Genomic DNA, 19,709 nt, shown 5'->3' with positions numbered 1-19,709 from the left:
AAAAGAAGAAGAAAGAGGAGGAGGAGAGGGAGGAGAAGAAGGAGGAGAAGATGAAGAATAAGGAAAAGGAGGAGGGGGACAATAGCATTTAATGTATAAACATCTTTGGTTTTTCCAATACACTTTCTTATCAGCGTACACACACTTTGGAGCAAGCACCCCATGCAAAGTTAATGAGAAGATCAATGCATGAATAATTCAATGTGTTAATGTAGACTAGGAGGCTCTTTCAGTTTTCTGGCATCACCTTCCAAAGGCAAACTTAATGTAATATGCATGAAATTGGTCTAATGCATTAAAAATAAATTCACCCCAAATGTCAGTTATTGTATATTTTGAATGACCAGGAACAGAGTCAGAACATTAAACTAAAAAGAGGATATATTAGAACTTTCTAGAAATGTTCAAAGTCATATACACTTGAGGCTAGAAGTTTACATACACCCAGGATATTCAAAGAAATGCTAACACTTGCCAAATATAGAATTTACTGTATCTTATAAAATATTTGTGCTATTATGACGAATTTGATATCAAACAAATTAGTTTGTCATGCTCCTTCATTACATTGCTTTGTCACCAGGAGCTGAAAAATATTGAGGTGTCATTTTCCCCGAAAATCTTCATTATTTCAGACAAATTTAAAATAAAAACTTGAGAAAGAAAAAAATCATATTTGTTCTAGTTACTTCTCAACACAAACATTTCCGATTACACTTTTTTGTTCACTGGTGACATATCATGATAGAAAATGTAATATGAAATCATAGATTTGACATAAATTATTTATTTCTATGAAGCGATGTTTGAAAATAATAATAACTATTGGAATATATTTGGCAAGAATATTACTTCTTTTTTTTCAAAGATAATTCCACCTGAAATATGCATTTTGATTCATACTTTATGATTTATTTTCTTATGTTTGTTTTATTGGGGGAAGCAAACAATCTTTTCACAAGCATGAAGTAAGATTACTTGAACAGTCATATTCCAAATGTACAGTACTAGTATTTGTCAACTTCCACTCGCCTTTATAATTGAAAGTTCGGTTGATTCAGGATGCCTATTCTGTGAATGCGTTCTTAAAGAGAAATGCCAGTAGTTGCAGTAAACACTGATTTCACGAGAAAGCCTGTAAAACCAGGCTTAATTGTCAATATACAGTGTATCATCGAGGATCTACATGTAGATCTGGTACAATTACATAAACCGAACTTTGTGAAATCTTGAAATCTACGCTGAAAAATGATCACAATGAAGATCACCAACACAGATAGACACACGTGGGACAGTGTATTATTATTGCTGGAATAAAGACCCGACGGAAGTGACCGAATCCGTGCTTATTTTGCTTATTTCTCAGCAATTACACAATTTCTCCCAGAATCCTTTGGCAAATATTTTTTATTCATATAAACGGACACTTGGGTGGTTGTTATATTAGATTCTGTGAAAAGTCATTTTGAGATCGTTACCAAAACTGGAATTTATCTTTAATGTTATTGCAATGGATGGTGACTTACATGTACATCACCTTAATGCATCGGTAACCACTCAAACAGGGTGTGTTCAGTCAAAGGTTTAAAGCGTGAATTAATGATGTGAGGTATGGTTATGGCGTTTTTAAGTGGAAGAACATTTTATGTGTTTTTTATAATTCTTGGTAAATGGTAAATTGTTTTTTGGACAGCATAGGTACTCACCTCAGAGTGTAATAATTGTTGGCTTCAACTTTACAGCTCCCAATTTGTTCAATTGGAGTGAGATCTTATATTTACACTGGTTATTTAAGTTTGTCATTGAAACGTGTTCTGTAGCTTCTTTACGTTGTAGAAATTTTCTTTTTGTGCAATCTTATGAATTATCAGACATCTCCCAAAATTTAATCTATAAATGCTCTACAGTTGAGGTCTATGTATTAGTTAAAATTCATAGAGTCTCCTAAATACCAAACAAAATTTTGGCCCAAGATGTTTTCATAAAAGAATCTGAACCATACTCATAAGAAGGTATGGGACTACACACATTTTTTTTACAAAAATAAAACTGCAAAAATAAGTTGTAGAAAAGATAGAAAAAATGTAGTACTGTATGTAGTGATGGAAAAGACTATCGTAATTATTCATAATGTAGCTCTCTAATGATAATCTTGATTGAGCAAGGTACATATTTCTTTTGCATCTGCAAGAAGCAACTGGTGACAAGACATTTGCTCTTGCGACAATTCCTCCGGGCTTGATATCGTCTTGAGATGTAGAGTAAGGTTTGGGGTTGCAATAGGTCTTTTGTTACAAGTAGGTTTAGGGTCAGGTTTATGATATGGTATATCAGGTGAGGTGAGGTGAATGGGTACCCGGTAGGAAGAAATTCCTCGAATGCTCGAGCGCCCGATCAAGGTAGCCGTGCTAAAGCCGGGGTAATAATAGCAGGGCCCGCTGGGAGAACAGTTTTCGGAACTGAAGTGGCTACCCTGGGTAAATATGCCGCTATTATTATTATTATTATTATTATAGTGTTAAACCCAGGGTGTTTTTTTTTCATTTAGAGCAGAGCAATTGTCCCCGGAGTAAATGTCATGGAACCGAAGCAACTGTGCTTCCATGAAACGTCTTTCAAAACAATGGGTTTTGCCATGATCTACATGTACAGTGTAAACACACCCATTAATGCTGCATCATCAAGGGCAGTAAATTGCTGCCACGATAGGAGACAGCATGAAGTTAATGGGTATCGCTCAATGACCGAGAGACATTTGCTTTGCTTCGGTACACAAGATACATTATATTTTTTCAGTTCTATGGTCAATGAACCTGTAACTAATACCCCTTTCATCAGATCGGGGGGGGGGGGGGGGGTAGATGAAATATGAATTAACAAAGTATGCAAGCTAGCGAGTAAAGCAATCAAGATGGTCTTGAGTACCTAGAATACGCTAATTTTTAGTAAATGATAATAATAAAGAAGGAATTGGTATCATATATACTGTATTACAGATCATGCACTCTTGTCAAATCTGTACATCTAGTTATCATCATTGGATTTTGATTAGACTTTTTTTTGCTATTTTCATACAAATTTTTGCCTGAAAATTTTTATTTTCAGTGAAATTCTATGAATGCCGTATTCATGAATTTCATGATTTTTTCTGTTATCTGTATTGCCGAAAAAGTAGGTAAAACAGTATATCTGTAATGATTATAGGGAAACAGTTTGATATAATTATATTTTATGTTTTATGAGAAATCATCAAGAATCAGAATATTAACAATTGGCAGGATGACAATTTAAAAAAAAACATAATAAGAATAAATTTTGAGATTTCAGAATAAAAAGAAAAAAAAAAGAAAAACATAATGTCTAAAACAGGCCTAACTCTGAGACTGACAGAAGATGGTAGGGTGATACAGAGGGGAGAAGAGAGTTGAATAGCCTGTGTGAATGATTAGTCATCAAGGCCTGCATTTAGTATTGATTAATTCACACAATATTAGATGACCAGACTTGTCAAACAGACCAATCACTATGTAATGATGTCTTGTCATAGGGAAATAGTCAAAACTATTGCCTTGAGGGAGGGACTTAGGGAAGACTATCACCCTGAGGGATATAATGAAAGCTATTGAAAGTGTCTCACCTGACCTTGGGATAACTTTGAAGTAAAATTCCAGCAGCAATATTCTTTGTGTATTTTTGTGCTGCTAATCTGAAAATTATATATAATTATGGTGTAGAAGGTTGGAGATACTTGAAGTTTCTAAGAGTAAAGATGAATTAATGCTGGTCAGTTGTAGTTAGGTATTGTGTGTATTTGCTTAAAAATATGCTTAAACCGTAGAAACTTGTGAAAGCTTGTCATAATCTATCATGTCCTTTATCAAGAGGGAATGGTATCTATTTTAAGTGATGTAAAATATAAGTCTGCATTGTGATACAGTGCATTCCGTATAGATTTGGTGATGCATACAGACATACAGTATCCTGACGAACAGATATGTTTCTTCTTGTTATAGCTGTTCTTTTTCTTTTTTTCTTTACACAGAGTATCACAAATACGAAATGCATACAACTTAATTATGTACAGAATATAGTATTCATATTTGAAAAAAAAAGTCAAGGGTTGAATACAGTTTGGGAACCAATTTTTAGATCACTTTCCTATTAAGCGCCCATGTGCTACATGGTCTAATGATTACTTTCCAGACTGTATATTTAAAGATTGTTTGCTATGTACTATATTCCTTTTTTATAACCAGTATTCAATCTCATAGGGGACACTTCAAATGTATCACAAGTATTGTTGTTAAAACCCTTTATCTCAAGAACAAATCTGCCCTTTTTCCGACTGCATTCGCACAAGTGCATGACTTGAAACTATCGAGAGAATTTCTAAGCTGATAACATGATGACTAATGATGTAGTCATCCTTATTGCTATGGATGCTACAAGAATATATACCTTCCTATCAGCTGATTATTGCTATCATTTACATATATATTGAGACACCAGCTGATTATATGAATAAGTAGAGCTGTCATGGAATGCTTAAATGTAACACATCTCCATCATTTTCTCTCTTCATTTACACACCCTCCAGTATCTTTACCTCATATAACTCTCTTCTCTCTTATTCTCCTTGTTTTTCTACTTCTTCTCCTTCTTCTTCTCCTCCTTCTCCTTCTTCTCCTCTTCATCCTTCTCCTTCCTCTTCTTCTTCTTCTCCCTCTCTTATTGTTCTTCCTCTTCTTCTCATCCTTCTTCTTCTCTTCCTCCTCCTTCTTCTTCTCTTCCTCCTCCTCCTTCTTCTTCTCTTCCTCCTCTTCCTTCTCCTTCTTCTCCTCTTCCTTCTTCTTCTTCTTCTCCTCCTTCTTCTTCTCCTCCCTGTCTTCTCCCTTCTTCCTCTTCCTTCCCTCCCTCTTCTTTTTCTTTCTCTCCTCTTCTTTCTTTTCATCTTCATCTCATCCACATAATTCTACTCTTCCAGTTATTTCTCTTGAACTTTCTAATTTGATTTTCTACACTTCCTCCTTTATTTTGAAATATTTCTCATCCTGCCACCTCCCAGTCCCCCCCCCTTACTATAGCAATTTCATATTCATATTTCTTGTTTCAAAATGATTATTTTATGTCATCATCCCATCACTTTCAACTGGTATTGAAGATTGGTCAAATATCAAGGTAGCCGTGCTAAAGCCGGGGTAATAATAGCAGGGCCCGCTGGGAGAACAGTTTTCGGAACTGAAGTGGCTACCCTGGGTAAATATGCCGCTATTATTATTATTATTATTATTATTATATTTCAATAATATTTACATCCAGCCACAGTTTTTCCCCATTCTTCTTTCCTTCCATTTCTTGTCAGTTCTTCATAATATATTACTATTATCAGAAAAATTTTCTTAATAGTACTTTCTGTTTTATTAAAGCCTTGAATCCAGGATATCTGCTGGCAAGAAAGATGATGACATCCACCAACCTGCCACCTCCTCCTCCCCTTCTCCCGATCCTCCATCCGATAGTACAATCCTATGCAGACCGGACCTAGCCTACCACACCCTCCAGACGATCCCCTTTGGTCTCATGGCCTTGTTGGTGGTCCGGATGAAGTTCGTCTGGACCCCGCAGATGTGCGTCCTGGCGGCGTTTGGTATCGGCAATGCATCGCTATGGAGATGGTTGCTAGGGAAGGTGGGATGCAAGTCAGAAACAACGGTGAGATGTTTTTTGCTCTTTTAATTTGAACAGGTATCAGTTACCCAATAGGATACAGAATTTCCATTTACTGTTTTCTTTTTTAATGAGAGATAATGCAATTTACATGTACAGTAGGATCAGGAATTGAAACAAATCATAACATTTATATGCAATAGGTTGAGCTTCTCTGGAATGAAAGCCATTTAACTTAAATTAATCATTACACTTTCTGAATTTGGAAAGCATACAAAAATGTATAAAGCGTTATCTAACAATGCCTCTTTTTTCTCCTCCAGATTCAATGTGTACGTCATGGGGTTGGAGTAGCTATCATTGCAGTGGCCTTCTATGTGGTAAGCTCCAAGTATATTAAGATTTAATGCCCCTGTAGACAAAGTCCGGAGGGGGCATTAAGCATTGCCCCTCATCAAGGTCTATGGTCAAAGTTCATTATATATGCGAGTTGGTTTCTGCATGATAACTTTGGAAATATTCACCAGATATTCAAATTGTTTGGTGTCTGGGTAGATGACACCAAAGTACAGTCAGGTCACATCAAATGGCGTGACTCATATCTTCTATCAGAGATGATTATAGAAAGGATGAGTCTTTAGGTCAAAGGTCTAAATTTGTTCATGTTATATAGATATATTTGCGTATTGGTTTCTGCACGATTAAGTTCAATCATATTGAATGAATTTCTGATTGCGATAAGCGGGGGCATCTGTGTCCTTTGGACATGTCAAATTTCTGGTTCTTAAACAGAATTGATAAGCAGTTATTTACCCCAAGCTTAGCCAGTGTAACACAAGGGCCTGAATTACCTAACAGGGCTGATACATGTATGTGCACAAGAATACACTAAAGGCCTGGTCACACCGCCCGAGCGTTGTTGGAGCGGTCGTGGAGTGGTAGGGAGAGAGGGTCGAATTTCGTTCACAAAATTGGGGAAAAAATCGAAAACAAAATAATAACAATCGAAATCGAAAATGGTGAACGGTAGCGAGTGGTGATGATTTTTTTTCTCTCCACTCCACGACCACTTCAACAACACTCGGGCGGTGAGACCAGGCCTTACTGCCCGTATTCTGAGGTTGGTCTGACTCTGGTGAAATTATAGGAAGCCAAACACGTCAAAATTTGTTCACGTAAGGATATTTTTTATGTTTACTGTGCTCTTTCCTAATTCTTTAATGATAAACAATTAAATACCGTATCTATCCTTCCCAGACAGTTAAAGAATAATTTAAGAGTCAAATATAAAGCTGATACTACGAACCTGTACTGTTAGAAATTTGTCACAATTGGCTATCCATAGTTAAACCACAACTTTAGACCAGGGGAGTGTTCACGTTTTATCCGACAAGTCCCATTTTATCTGACGGTTAACATAGGAACAGTGCTTCTCAACCAATCCCATTACGTCAAACTTCCCTTTGAAACAATACCGCAGTTTGGATTGCGAACTGCGGTGTTGTACCCCATTTTCCATTTGGATCTCCTAAAAATCATTTCCAAGCCCTTATCAACCGCGCTTGGCCAAGTAATCCAGGGGTAATCCCCGCTGTCTCAATTTCACCCCCACAGGCCAGTATATGAGCGTTGAGCAAAGGACGAAAAGATAAACAACAGCTGCGCTATTACGTAAGACTTCTCTGCCTGTAGTAGGACCTTCGGAATGAAATTATTGTATTCCATATTTAATCATGTTTTCAAAGGCATATTGTATTCAGTAACCCAATGTTAGTCCATTTTCAATTTCGAACGAAGAAAATCGACCTCGGAATAAGGAAAGTAAGCGAATAAAAATGACGGCATGCTTACAGGGACCGCACTCAGCGCTGCGCATGCATCCCATCGTGTGTGGCCCCCTGCTGTGACTGTATATGCCGGGCTGTTGTTTTATCTTCGGACCAACGTCAAGAAACAGGTGTTTTGATACTTAAATTGCTTTCTTGAGGCAGTTACGGCTGGAGAAGAGAATTGATGAGAAGGGGAACTGGGGTATAGTGTTCTCAAATGGAAGTTTTTTATCATGCACATCAAGGAAAGATGTCAGACCTGGCAACTTGTCGGACAAAAATGTTGATGAAACGGTCCCCTGAGTTTGAATTAAACCTGACTCAGAATATAGGCCTATATCATCGGTATTATTATCTGCGGCTTTCATTAAATGTTTCTTGGTAAAGAATGTGTAAATGCAGAGAAATAAGCAAAATAAGCATGGCTTTCCTGCCATGGTGTAGGGTCTTTTTCCCAGTAATAATAGATCTACATGTACAATATAATGGTACAGTGACAGCCTTGGTTTTTCAAGACTTTGTCATGAGATCATTTTTGATGCAACATTAGTTTGGTTTTAAATATAGCAACTTGACTTTTCTTATTTTTGTCCCTGGATGAAAGGTTGTGGGTGCGTAGTGGTCTAGTGGTTCTGACTCTCGCTTTTCAATCAGAGGGTCATGGGTTCGAATCTTAGCCATGGTGTGTTTTTCTTCAGAAAGAAATTTATCCACAGTGTGCTGCACTCAATCAATGTGGAAAAAATGGGTACCAGCAGGGAGTAATTTCTTAAAAAGCTTTGAGCACCGGAATTGGTAGATTAGCTTTGCCGGGGTAATATAGGAGCGCCTTGAGCACCTACATGTAGCAAGGTGGATACATGCGCTATACAAATTTGAAAAAGTTGTAAGATTTATTCTGATGTTTTAGGCATTTGTTATTGTCCTTATTTTTTTTCTTTATTTTTATAACTCTCATTATTTTTTTTAATATTCAGTGTTATCCAGAGATGTCTGCTGAACTGAACAATCTCAGGGAATTCTATGATCCAGATACAGTAGAGCTTATGAACTGGATTAGGTTTGTATTATTTAAAGTCAAACTAAAGAGAATTATGAAATGTAAACAGATATTGGAAATGAAGCAAGAATTATAATGATAAAAGCTGGATTTATATCACGCTTTTCGCTCGAAGATACAAAGTGCAAGTATTATGACCCCGGCTCTAGCTGGAGTTTACATGTACCACTTTTTCAATGGTGCTCCTTTGCCATGGCGTTTATCTACATTGCCATTCTCTACCCAGGGGGCCGTTTCATAAAGCTGTTTGTAAGTTTAGAGCGAATTAAAAAAGACTGGTGAACCTTTCTTACGTGCTAAACCATCGCCAATGTTGTATACCATTTAAAGAGAGGATCACCAGTCATTCTTAAAGTCGCTCTTACGTACAGCTTTAAGGCACAAGAGATTTAATATCACCTAAGTTCGCGCGCGTTCGGAATGCGCTCTGAACGGGGATTAAAAAAGTAGACAATAGACCCCGTTCGTTCAAGTTCACTCACGTTCAGAATTCTACTGAAGGAGTGAGCCGAGAAGAGTATTGATTTTCATTGTCTTCTCGCACAAAAGGGGGTGTCACTGAACGGCAAAGCGAACGGTCGGATTATTAATGAATGAATACATGCGAACGTGGTGATTAATTCAAGCCTTGATAGAGATTTCTTACTACAACGCTGAGCATTTCCCGAATAAAAAGGGATGATCAAACTTTGAGCACTTCTTAAGTTGGACGAATAAACACGCATCCTTGTATTTATTCATTCATATTGAAAGTTTATTATCAACCTTCCCCTTTTTAATTTCGACGGGCGTATTTGTTCATTTATAACAATTTTGACATTCAGTACAGATCGTTTGTCGAGAATTTTAAGACATTTCCCGTGTATAAAGGAGTGTCCAAACTTTGCGCTTTTTTATTTTGACGGACTGTATTTTTTTCATTTATATTTAAAGTCAATAAATCATACATTCCTTACAAATCGTCTAACAATGATTTTAAGACATTTCTCGAGTTAGAAGGGATGTCCAAACTTTGCGCTTTTTAATTTTGACGAACGTATTTCATTTTATTAAAAGTTGATAGTCAGACAACTTAACGATGTCGGCGCTATCTCTGCGACACCAGGTCCGACGAGAAAGTCGGCCGCTAGTTCATCCTTGACATTTTTCTTCCCATGGGTATCATTTATTTCATACCCTGTCATCGTTTACGTGATCATAAAATAGGTTCGGACGTCACACAACTTAACGATGTCGGCGCTATCTCTCCGCCATTAGATCAGGCTCGGAGGTCGTCCGCTAGTTTATTCTTGATATTTTTCTTCCCGTGGGTATCATTTATTTCATACCCTGACATCGTTTACATGATCATAAAATAGGTTCTGGCGTCAGACAACTTAACGATGTCGGCGCTATCTCTCCGCCATTAGATCAGGCGCGGAGGTCGTTCGCTAGTTTTTCCTTGATATTTTTCTTCCCGTGGGTATCATTTATTTCATACTCTGACATCGTTTACGTGATCATAAAATAGGTTCTGACGTCAGACAACTTAACGATGTCAACGCTATCTCTCCGACATTAGATCAGGCTCGGAGGTCGTCCGCTAGTTTATTCTTGATATTTTTCTTCCCGGGGGTACCATTTATTTCATACCCTTACATCGTTTACGTGATCATAAAATAGGTTCTGACGTCAGACAACTTAACGATGTCGGCGCTCTCTCCGACATTAGATCAGGCGCGGAGGTCGTCCGCTAGTTTTTCGTTGATATTTTTATTCCCGTGGGTATCATTTATTTCATACTCTGACATCGTTTACGTGATTATAAAATAGGTTCTGACGTCAGACAAAACGATGTCGGCGCTATCTCTCCGACATTAGATCAGGCTCGGAGGTCGTCCGCTAGTTTATTCTTGATATTTTTCTTCCCGTGGGTACCATTTATTTCATACCCTGACATCGTTTACATGATCATAAAATAGGTTCTGGCGTCAGACAACTTAACGATGTCGGCGCTATCTCTCCGCCATTAGATCAGGCGCGGAGGTCGTTCGCTAGTTTTTCCTTGATATTTTTCTTCCCGTGGGTATCATTTATTTCATACTCTGACATCGTTTACGTGATTATAAAATAGGTTCTGACGTCAGACAAAACGATGTCGGCGCTATCTCTCCGACATTAGATCAGGCTCGGAGGTCGTCCGCTAGTTTATTCTTGATATTTTTCTTCCCGTGGGTACCATTTATTTCATACCCTGACATCGTTTACGTGATCATAAAATAGGTTCTGACGTCAGACAAAACGATGTCGGCGCTCTCTCCGATATTAGATCAGGCGCGGAGGTCGTCCGCTAGTTTTTCGTTGATATTTTTATTCCCGTGGGTATCATTTATTTCATACTCTGACATCGTTTACGTGATCATAAAATAGGTTCTGACGTCAGACAACTTAACGATGTCAACGCTATCTCTCCGACATTAGATCAGGCTCGGAGGTCGTCCGCTAGTTTATTCTTGATATTTTTCTTCCCGTGGGTACCATTTATTTCATACCCTGACATCGTTTACGTGATCATAAAATAGGTTCTGACGTCAGACAACTTAACGATGTCGGCGCTCTCTCCGACATTAGATCAGGCGCGGAGGTCGTCCGCTAGTTTTTCGTTGATATTTTTATTCCCGTGGGTATCATTTATTTCATACTCTGACATCGTTTACGTGATTATAAAATAGGTTCTGACGTCAGACAAAACGATGTCGGCGCTATCTCTCCGACATTAGATCAGGAGAACAATATCATACTGCTAAAGGCGACCTCCCCCTTTAACAATTAAGTACCCAAATCTAGTTACCAACAATGTGTATAGCTTTTTCATTTATTTGAATGCAGGATAAAAGAACACTGCGGATTAAATGCCTTGCTCACGAACATAGGTGCCGCGGCCGGGGATTTGTAGTGATTCTTAAGGTATAAATGAAATCAAAGTGTATGTTATTGTGAGCGAACATATGAATCTCCTTTGACGCGGATTCGGGTCATAATTGTTTGGGTTTTAACAGAACTTCTAATCCAGTGGGTAGAAGGGGGGGGGGGTCGAATATATTTGAGCAGGATAAATCCCACTAATAACAAGTATACAGAGAAAAGCGAGGGAGTAGGAGATAATGATCACTCATTTATACATAGGCATATCATTGTGACCAATGTTTTTTTCTTGGGATTTTCATAACCATGATCGTTGTTGAATGAAACCATTTCCCCCCAAAACCCTAAAATTCGACATTGCTGTTTTGATAAATTCTTACTCCGACATCGGAGGATATTTTAACGACATGTAATTTGCATTGGGAAATCATAGTCATCTTCCATCCAAATATGAGTCTCGCTTTTTCTCGATCCGACACGGCATGAAAAATGAAGGTTTAACAGTATAGGATATTAAATTCAAAGATGATTGTCTGTGCAGAGCGTAATTCTGAATAATGAAATGAGGAAATTATAATTTTGACATAATTGTGTGATTTACTATCTATCCTCCCACAATATACACATATCTCTTCTTCTTGATGCTTCTCGATTAAAAGTTTTAAAACTTAAGTGTAGAATATCGGCCTCAACCCCCCCCCCCCCCCCTCCCCGAAATCGTCAAGCTCTCTGACGTCAGAACCTATTTTATGATCACGTACACGATGTCAGGGTGTGAAATAAATGATTACCACGGGAAGAAAAATATCAAGGATAAAGTAGCGGACGACTTACGCGCCTGATCCGATGTCGTAGAGACAGCGCTAATATCGTTAAGTTCTCTGACGTCATAACGATCATGTAAATAATGTCAGAGTATGAAATAAATGATGACCACAGAAAAAAAAATGAAAAGGATAAAATAGCGGACGACCTCCGCGCCTGATCCGATGTCGTAGCGCCAACATCGTGAAGTTCTCTGACGTGAAAACTATTTTATGATCACGTAAACGATGTCAGGGTATGAAATAAAGGATACCCACGGGAAGAAAAATATCAAGGATAAACTAGCGGACGACCTCCGCGTCTGATCCGATGTCGTAGAGAGAGCGCTAATATTGTTAAGTTATCTGACGTCATAACGATCATGTAAATATTGTCACAGTATGAAATAAATGATGACCACAGAAAAAAAATGAAAAGGATGAAATAGCGGACGACCTCCGCGCCTGATCCGATGTCGTAGAGATAGCGCCAACATCGTGAAATTCTCTGACGTCAAAACCTATTTTATGATCACGTAAACGATGTCAGGGTATGAAATAAAGGATACCCACGGGAAGAAAAATGTCAAGGATAAACTAGCGGACGACCTCCGTGCCTGATCCGATGTCGTAGAGATAGCGCCTACATCATTAAGTTGTCTGACGTCAAAACCTATTTTATGATCACGTAAACGATGTTAGGGTGTGAAATAAATGATTACCACGGGAAGAAAAATATCATGGATAAAGTAGCGGACGACCTCCGCGTCTTATCCGATGTCGTAGAGAGAGCGCTAATATCGTTAAGTTATCTGACGTCATAACGATCATGTAAATATTGTCAGAGTATGAAATAAATGATGACCACAGAAAAAAATGAAAAGGATGAAATAGCGGACGACCTCCGCGCCTGATCCGATGTCGTAGAGATAGCGCCAACATCGTGAAATTCTCTGACGTCAAAACCTATTTTATGATCACGTAAACGATGTCAGGGTATGAAATAAAGGATACCCACGGGAAGAAAAATGTCAAGGATAAACTAGCGGACTACCTCCGTGCCTGATCCGATGTCGTAGAGATAGCGCCTACATCATTAAGTTGTCTGACGTTAGAACCTATTTTATGATTACGTAAACGTGTCAAAGTATGAAATAAATGATACCCACGGGAAGAAAAATATCAAGGATAAACGAGCGGACGACCTCCGTGCCTCATCTAATGTCGGAGAGATAGCGCCGACATCGTTTTGTCTGACGTCAGAACCTATTTTATGATCACGAAAACGATGTCAGAGTATGAAATAAATGATACCCACGGGAAGAAAAATGTCAAGGATAAACTAGCGGACGACCTCCTCGCCTTGTCTGATTTCGTAGAGATTTAGCCGACACCGTTAGTTTTCTGACGTCAGAACATATTTAACAATCATGTAAACGATGTCGTGGTATGAAATAAAGGATGACTTAAGGAAGAAAAATGTAAAGGATATTACTAGCGGACGACTTCCACGCTTGATCCGATGTCGAAGAGATAACGCAGACATCGTTAAGTTCTCTGACGATTAACTTTTAATTAAATGAAATACGTTCGTCAAAATTAAAAAGCGCAATGTTTGAACATCCCTTCTGACTCGAGAAATGTTTTAAAATTATTGTTAGACGATTTGTAACGAATGTCTAATTTATTGACTTTCAATATAAATTACAAAAATGTATATATATATCGTCCGTAAAAATTAAAAAGCGCAACGTTTGGACATCCCTTCACACACGGGAAATTTCTTATCATGAACTCAAAACATCTGTAATTGATCACCTTTTAATAAAAATGAAGAAATACGTCCGTCAGAATTAAAATGCGGGAAGTTTTGACTCAGGATATTTCTCAAAATGATCACCAACGATCTGCAATGAATCCCAAATCCATACACCGGCAAACTGCTTTTTTTCGTCACATTAATCACTTGGGAAAATCCCCCTGGACCCGGCTGTATCTGTTTCTAGCTGAGCAGAACCATTCTCCGTTCTGAACGGAGTACTTAAGCGCTTTCTATTGACTCCTTTGTTATTAGTAATCCTTGCGTTCGTGGGTATCGTGAACGGAGTACTTCAGCGCTTTCTATTGACTTCTTTGTTTACAGTAATCCTTGCGTTCAGGTGTATGTAGGGGGCACTACGAATGCGTTCGTTATGGGGATTAGCAAGACAATAGAGCATTCCGAACGCGCGCGAACTTAGGTGATATTAAATCTCTTGTGCCTAAATGGTTTAAACCCTTTAAAGTTGTAGCTCATGCTCAGGGCCAAAACAATATCATTAATAACATACAGCGGTGCTAAAACGTTGGTGAGTCCATCAGAAAATGCACTTCTTCATGCTCAGTGTTGAATTGAAACAACAACTCTACAATGTTCAGCGAGAGTAGTAAAACAAACTGTATTGAATGTAATACTTTATGACTGGACTTCACAATTAAATATCAAAAACATGGCAGAGCTTGAACACTTGAGATATGTTCATTTTTTGGTAGGGTTCACTAACTTATTAGCTCCATTGTATATATTATAAAGGCCAGCACACACCTTACGACTGTTCACGATCCGATTTTGGAACAAATCGCATTTTGCTCATTTTCTTGGAATGTGAATGGAACATATCATTTTATTTGAGGTTAAAAGTAATTGAAAGAATACTAATGTAACCATTTTGAAAGATTGCAAGTTTTTATTTTGGAGTAAAGGCCAAATTAGTTTCAAATCATACGACTGCTATGACGTCATTACGACTAGATAGTAAATTCGCTTTTATTCTAAGAAGGATGATAGCATAGTCACAGATTTGAAGACAGGTATTCGTACAATTATTTACAACATTACACAGTAAGATATTCCAAGTCTCAATATTACCATCAAATTCTACCACATTTTATTCTGAAATTGGGTCGCAGACCAATCGTAAGGTGTGCGGTCGCCTTAAGTGACTATATAATTTTAAAGAACTTCTGTTGTTGTTTACAGTCAGCAGACACCCAAGACGGCTGTATTCAGCGGTAGCATGCAGCTTCTAGCAGGAGTTAAATTGTGTACAGGAAGAAGACTGACAAATCACCCACATTATGAGGACAAACAACTTAGAGATAAAACATTAGAGGTAGGTTTCCTTAGCACTGGGCAGTATTTTGATATTGTAGAAATTATTGGATATCTTTTGTTAATTAGAGTCTGAGGACAACTTTTGTGTTTTAATCATTGAACATGACAATAAAATAATTAAATTGAATTGAATATTGAAAATTCAATAATAGTTTTATGATTATGTTGATATATCGCGGTAACACAATATGACCGAAATATTGTCGATCATGAAAAGTTAATCACTATTTATCAACCAAAAATGTTGCTATGTAATCCTGTAAACAAACTCAGAACTTTGTAAGTTGGTTTCCAAATGCCCGTTTTTCACGGACAAGCACAAATGAAAGCCTCGCTTTCATTTTCTGTTCTCTGCTCTCACGGACTTGCAGCTCATAACGAACGTATAATGAATTTCATGTATTCTGTTATCAGTGATATTGTGCTGGCGATAATCAACTAACACTGAAATAGAATATTGACCAGCACTATAATCTTAGGAATAGGTGTACATTAGGTAAAAGATACATGGGGCAGGAGGCGATCAACCTATTAAAATGTTACAAAATTGAAAAATTGAAATAAATTTTCATGCATTTCAATGAAATAAGATATGATTTTTTGGGGGGTACATGTTCATGAACACTCATGGAGGATAAGTATTTATAAAAATGTCATATACATATTCTGCCAGGTTCACAAGATGATTTTTACTATATTTCTTAGTTTAAGCTGACAGCTGTTTCAGTATTATGCCAGACGAAGTGCCAGAGACGTGTACAACATCCACAGAGACACTTTCATGAGCCACTCTTGTCTGAATTGCGATTGATTTGTACTCAGTTTATAATTGTTATCACTTGTACGTTTCCTTGATAGCTGTATCAGTATTACGCCAGACGGAGTGCCAAAGATGTGTATAACAACCACAGAGACACTTTCTTGAGCCACTCTTGTCTGAATTGCGATTGATTTGTACTCAGTTTATAATTGTTATCACTTGTACGTTTCCTTGATAGCTGTATCAGTATTACGCCAGACGGAGTGCCAAAGATGTGTACAACATCCACAGAGCAACGGGGACAGATTACATCATCCTTGAAGACAGTATCTGCTATGCAAGATCTTCAGAAGTCGGATGCAGGCTTCCTGATATACTGGATATCATGAATGGACATGTGAGTTGAAGAATTGTTATAAGCTACTGAAATCTTTGCATTTGATTGGCTAAGGGAATATTTGTCAGTGAAAACAACTGAAAAAAAATGTTTCATGAACCACTCCCATGTCCTGAATTACTTCAGTCAAGTACAAAAAAAGGACACAATATGATACATGTAGATTATCAAAAGAAGTCAAATTTCTGTTACTCTCACCTCATTACCCGTGTTTTGTGTGGAAATATTATGAACTAGTTGAAAGGACATTCATAAACATAATCTACAAATTTAGGTTTCTTAGAGGCGTATATTATTTTCAAAAAAGGGGGAAGGGAAAGAATGAAATAAAGCAAAAAGAAATTGAAATAAGAAGGAAGAGAATCAGCTATAAAGAACATAGTTTCCATACTCTTCTTTTCTTTCATTTCTACTTTATCCATATTCAATTACCCACTTTCAAATTTTATTTTTGTAATTGCATTGTACAATTTTTCCATTTTTTTTATGGCCAAATAAATGATAATAATAATGATAATAAATGAAGTTTCATAATCAGTAGTGTTTTTTAGTCAAGATTTTTATCCTTGCCTGCAAAAGCATTTGAAGTATTGATGCAAGTACAATCTGCCTACTAGTCCTCGTGGGGGTGTTGCAAGAAAATATTTGCAATCAATTGCAAATATTCTGTCGCAATTTTACAACTGACAGATCAACGTTAGCTATAGCAAATCAGATTAAAGTTCTTGTTTCAAGGAGCAGATAAGCAATCAATCACTAATTTGCAATTAACTGCAAGACATATGATTGATTTAGAGACCAAAAATAGACTTGCAATTGATCGCAAGATTCTTGCAACACCCCAATAGTCCCAGCCTTATCCACCCTCACATCTTTGTGCAGCTCTACAGCGAGGCCAACCCAGCCCTGGAACCAGACCTGAAGGTGGTCCAGACCAGGCGCTTCTGTGACGCCGTCCAGAGCGGGGCCCAGGACGTCGTCAGGTTCTTCAAGATGGTCTTCCAGAACAGGACCTTCAGAGTCTACCAGCTCATCCCACAGAGTCAAGGGGGCTGATACGCAGCTCCCGCTTTCAAAGCGGTTTTCCTACATTCAACTAGAATCATTATTCAAGAAGCAGTATAAACATGGCCCAGGGGGAAAGAAAGTTGTCGGTTCCTGAGAGGAGTCATATACTTTGAAACTTCACCTGGACTCAGTAACACAAAGGTTTGCGATGAATCGTAAATATGAAAGAACCGCACTGATTGGTCCCTGGTTAGTATTTTAAACCAAATGCGTGTGTAACATTGATATTGATTGGTCAGTTCATTTTATAGCGATTGATCGCTAATCTTTGTGTTACGGAGCCCATGGACCCGTAACACAAAACTAAGCAATCATCGCAGAATATCTTTTCATGATCAGTTACTAACCCTTGTGTTACGGGACCCAGCTCATCTAGCACAGGGTAAAAAGATGGCTAAATACCTGAGCTTTGTCTTACCAAGAGTTGCGATTGATCCAATCAAACGCAACTATGAAAAGCTAGCAAAGTCAACATATAAATTGCATGTTTGTTAAAAAAAAATTCTAGATATGAATGTGTATCCATAAATTCATTGATTTCTTTACAATTTGGTGTGATCTCCATTGTTTACAAAGGATATTTTGCAAATTTCCTGTTGAAAAAATGATGACACTGATGGATTTACATAGAGTTACGATTGATCGGATCAATCGTAACTCTTTGTAAGATAGGGCATGTCTTACCAAGAGTTGCAATATATTCAAATCAAACTCAAACCGTGACTGATCTAATATTGTGTAGTTAAGAGATAGGAATCTTAGAATTAGTTGTGATTCAAATCAATTTCTACTCTCTTTAGGGCAGGGCCCTCGAGTACATAGATGGGTTTCTGGTAGTATTTGACCTCGGGAATAACCTACTAATAGTCCACCAAAGTCGGCGTACGGAAAGTAGTTATTTTCAAGATGGCATCCAAGATGGCCACCATTCTCAGAAAATGGATACAACTCACTCATTACCCACCCTAGAATCCTATTTTGGTTCATATTCACTCTAGCCTGTATCAACAATTTTTTACCCCCTAGACCATGGAATATGAACCAAAATTTGATTCTAGGGTGGATAATAAGTTGTACCCATTTTAAGTGAATGGCGGCCATCTTGGATGCCATCTTGAAAATACCACTTTCCCTGATGCAGATTTTGGTAGATTTTTAGTATGTTATTCCTGAGGACAAATACATGTAGTAATAACGCTGAAAATCATTTGTTGCAGTTTGTTCCGGGTATAAAGGGTATTTTTGGTCGTATATTGACCCGTCTAACAATATTTTTTGTATAAAGGTTGTGATCTTTTCGATCTTAGAAGAAAGAAAAGTGAATAGAGCAGCGGACTTAACATGCTCTTATTACAGCATCTTGTGTTTGCTTGCATTGAGATCTATCACGATTCATTGTTTTTTAATCATTATGCCATGACCTGGTGGGTGTTTCATAAAGCTGTTTGTAAGATACAAATGACTTTACGCACGACTGGTGAACCTTTCTTGTGCTGTATGATATTTCTATGTCATTGATTTATGAACTAAGAACATGTTCCAGTCATGCGTAGCTTTAAGGACAGCTTTATGAAACACCCACCTGGTTATAAAATTAAAGAAAATTATTTATTTATTCATTATAAACTTTAGGGGCTGATAAGAGAGGCTGAACTTTTCATTCTCGGTTATTTATTTATTTATTAATCAGAGAGTTACTGCATGTAGTAGTAGATTACCAATTTAACTCTTTATTTATCATTCAGCAGTTCATTAAATTAGGAGACAAATCAGGAAAGGCATTTTATCAACACCTGTCATCCGACAATTTTACTTGGGTTTGTTTGGCTGAGAAGCACAGATATCTGACCATTACTATGGTAATGATTAAATAATGACAACTTGTTAGTGCTTACAACTTTCATGAAATGGTCCCTGGAAGCTACACTTTGTTATATTTCACTTTCATTCCAAAATGGAAAGGGAATGCCACTTGAACATCAAAGCCATTTTGTGTTTCTTCTATTGTTTTCAATTTATTTATAATTGGGGGATATATTATGACAATGATTGCAACCTCATAGTGTC

The 19,709-nt window shown here is 37.6% G+C and overlaps 1 protein-coding gene across 1 annotated transcript in view; it reads left to right on the top strand.

Moving 5' to 3' along the window:
* LOC121413115 (probable C-mannosyltransferase DPY19L3) overlaps positions 1 to 17,840 on the top strand; it is a 58,032-nt gene extending 40,192 nt beyond the window's left edge. Inside the window, exons 11-16 of the mRNA XM_041605878.1 lie at positions 5,427 to 5,712; positions 5,991 to 6,047; positions 8,474 to 8,556; positions 15,283 to 15,415; positions 16,416 to 16,574; positions 17,457 to 17,840. Of these exons, the coding sequence (XP_041461812.1) occupies positions 5,427 to 5,712; positions 5,991 to 6,047; positions 8,474 to 8,556; positions 15,283 to 15,415; positions 16,416 to 16,574; positions 17,457 to 17,630 (892 nt within the window). The 3' untranslated portion in view covers positions 17,631 to 17,840. The remainder of the gene's footprint in view (positions 1 to 5,426; positions 5,713 to 5,990; positions 6,048 to 8,473; positions 8,557 to 15,282; positions 15,416 to 16,415; positions 16,575 to 17,456) is intronic.
* Positions 17,841 to 19,709: the final 1,869 nt, after the last annotated feature.

The sequence above is a fragment of the Lytechinus variegatus genome, chromosome 4 (genome assembly GCF_018143015.1).
Source record: "Lytechinus variegatus isolate NC3 chromosome 4, Lvar_3.0, whole genome shotgun sequence".
NCBI lineage: Eukaryota > Metazoa > Echinodermata > Echinoidea > Temnopleuroida > Toxopneustidae > Lytechinus > Lytechinus variegatus.
The sequence above is the reverse complement of the archived record's forward strand: the minus strand, read 5'-3'. Positions and strand labels throughout refer to the sequence as shown.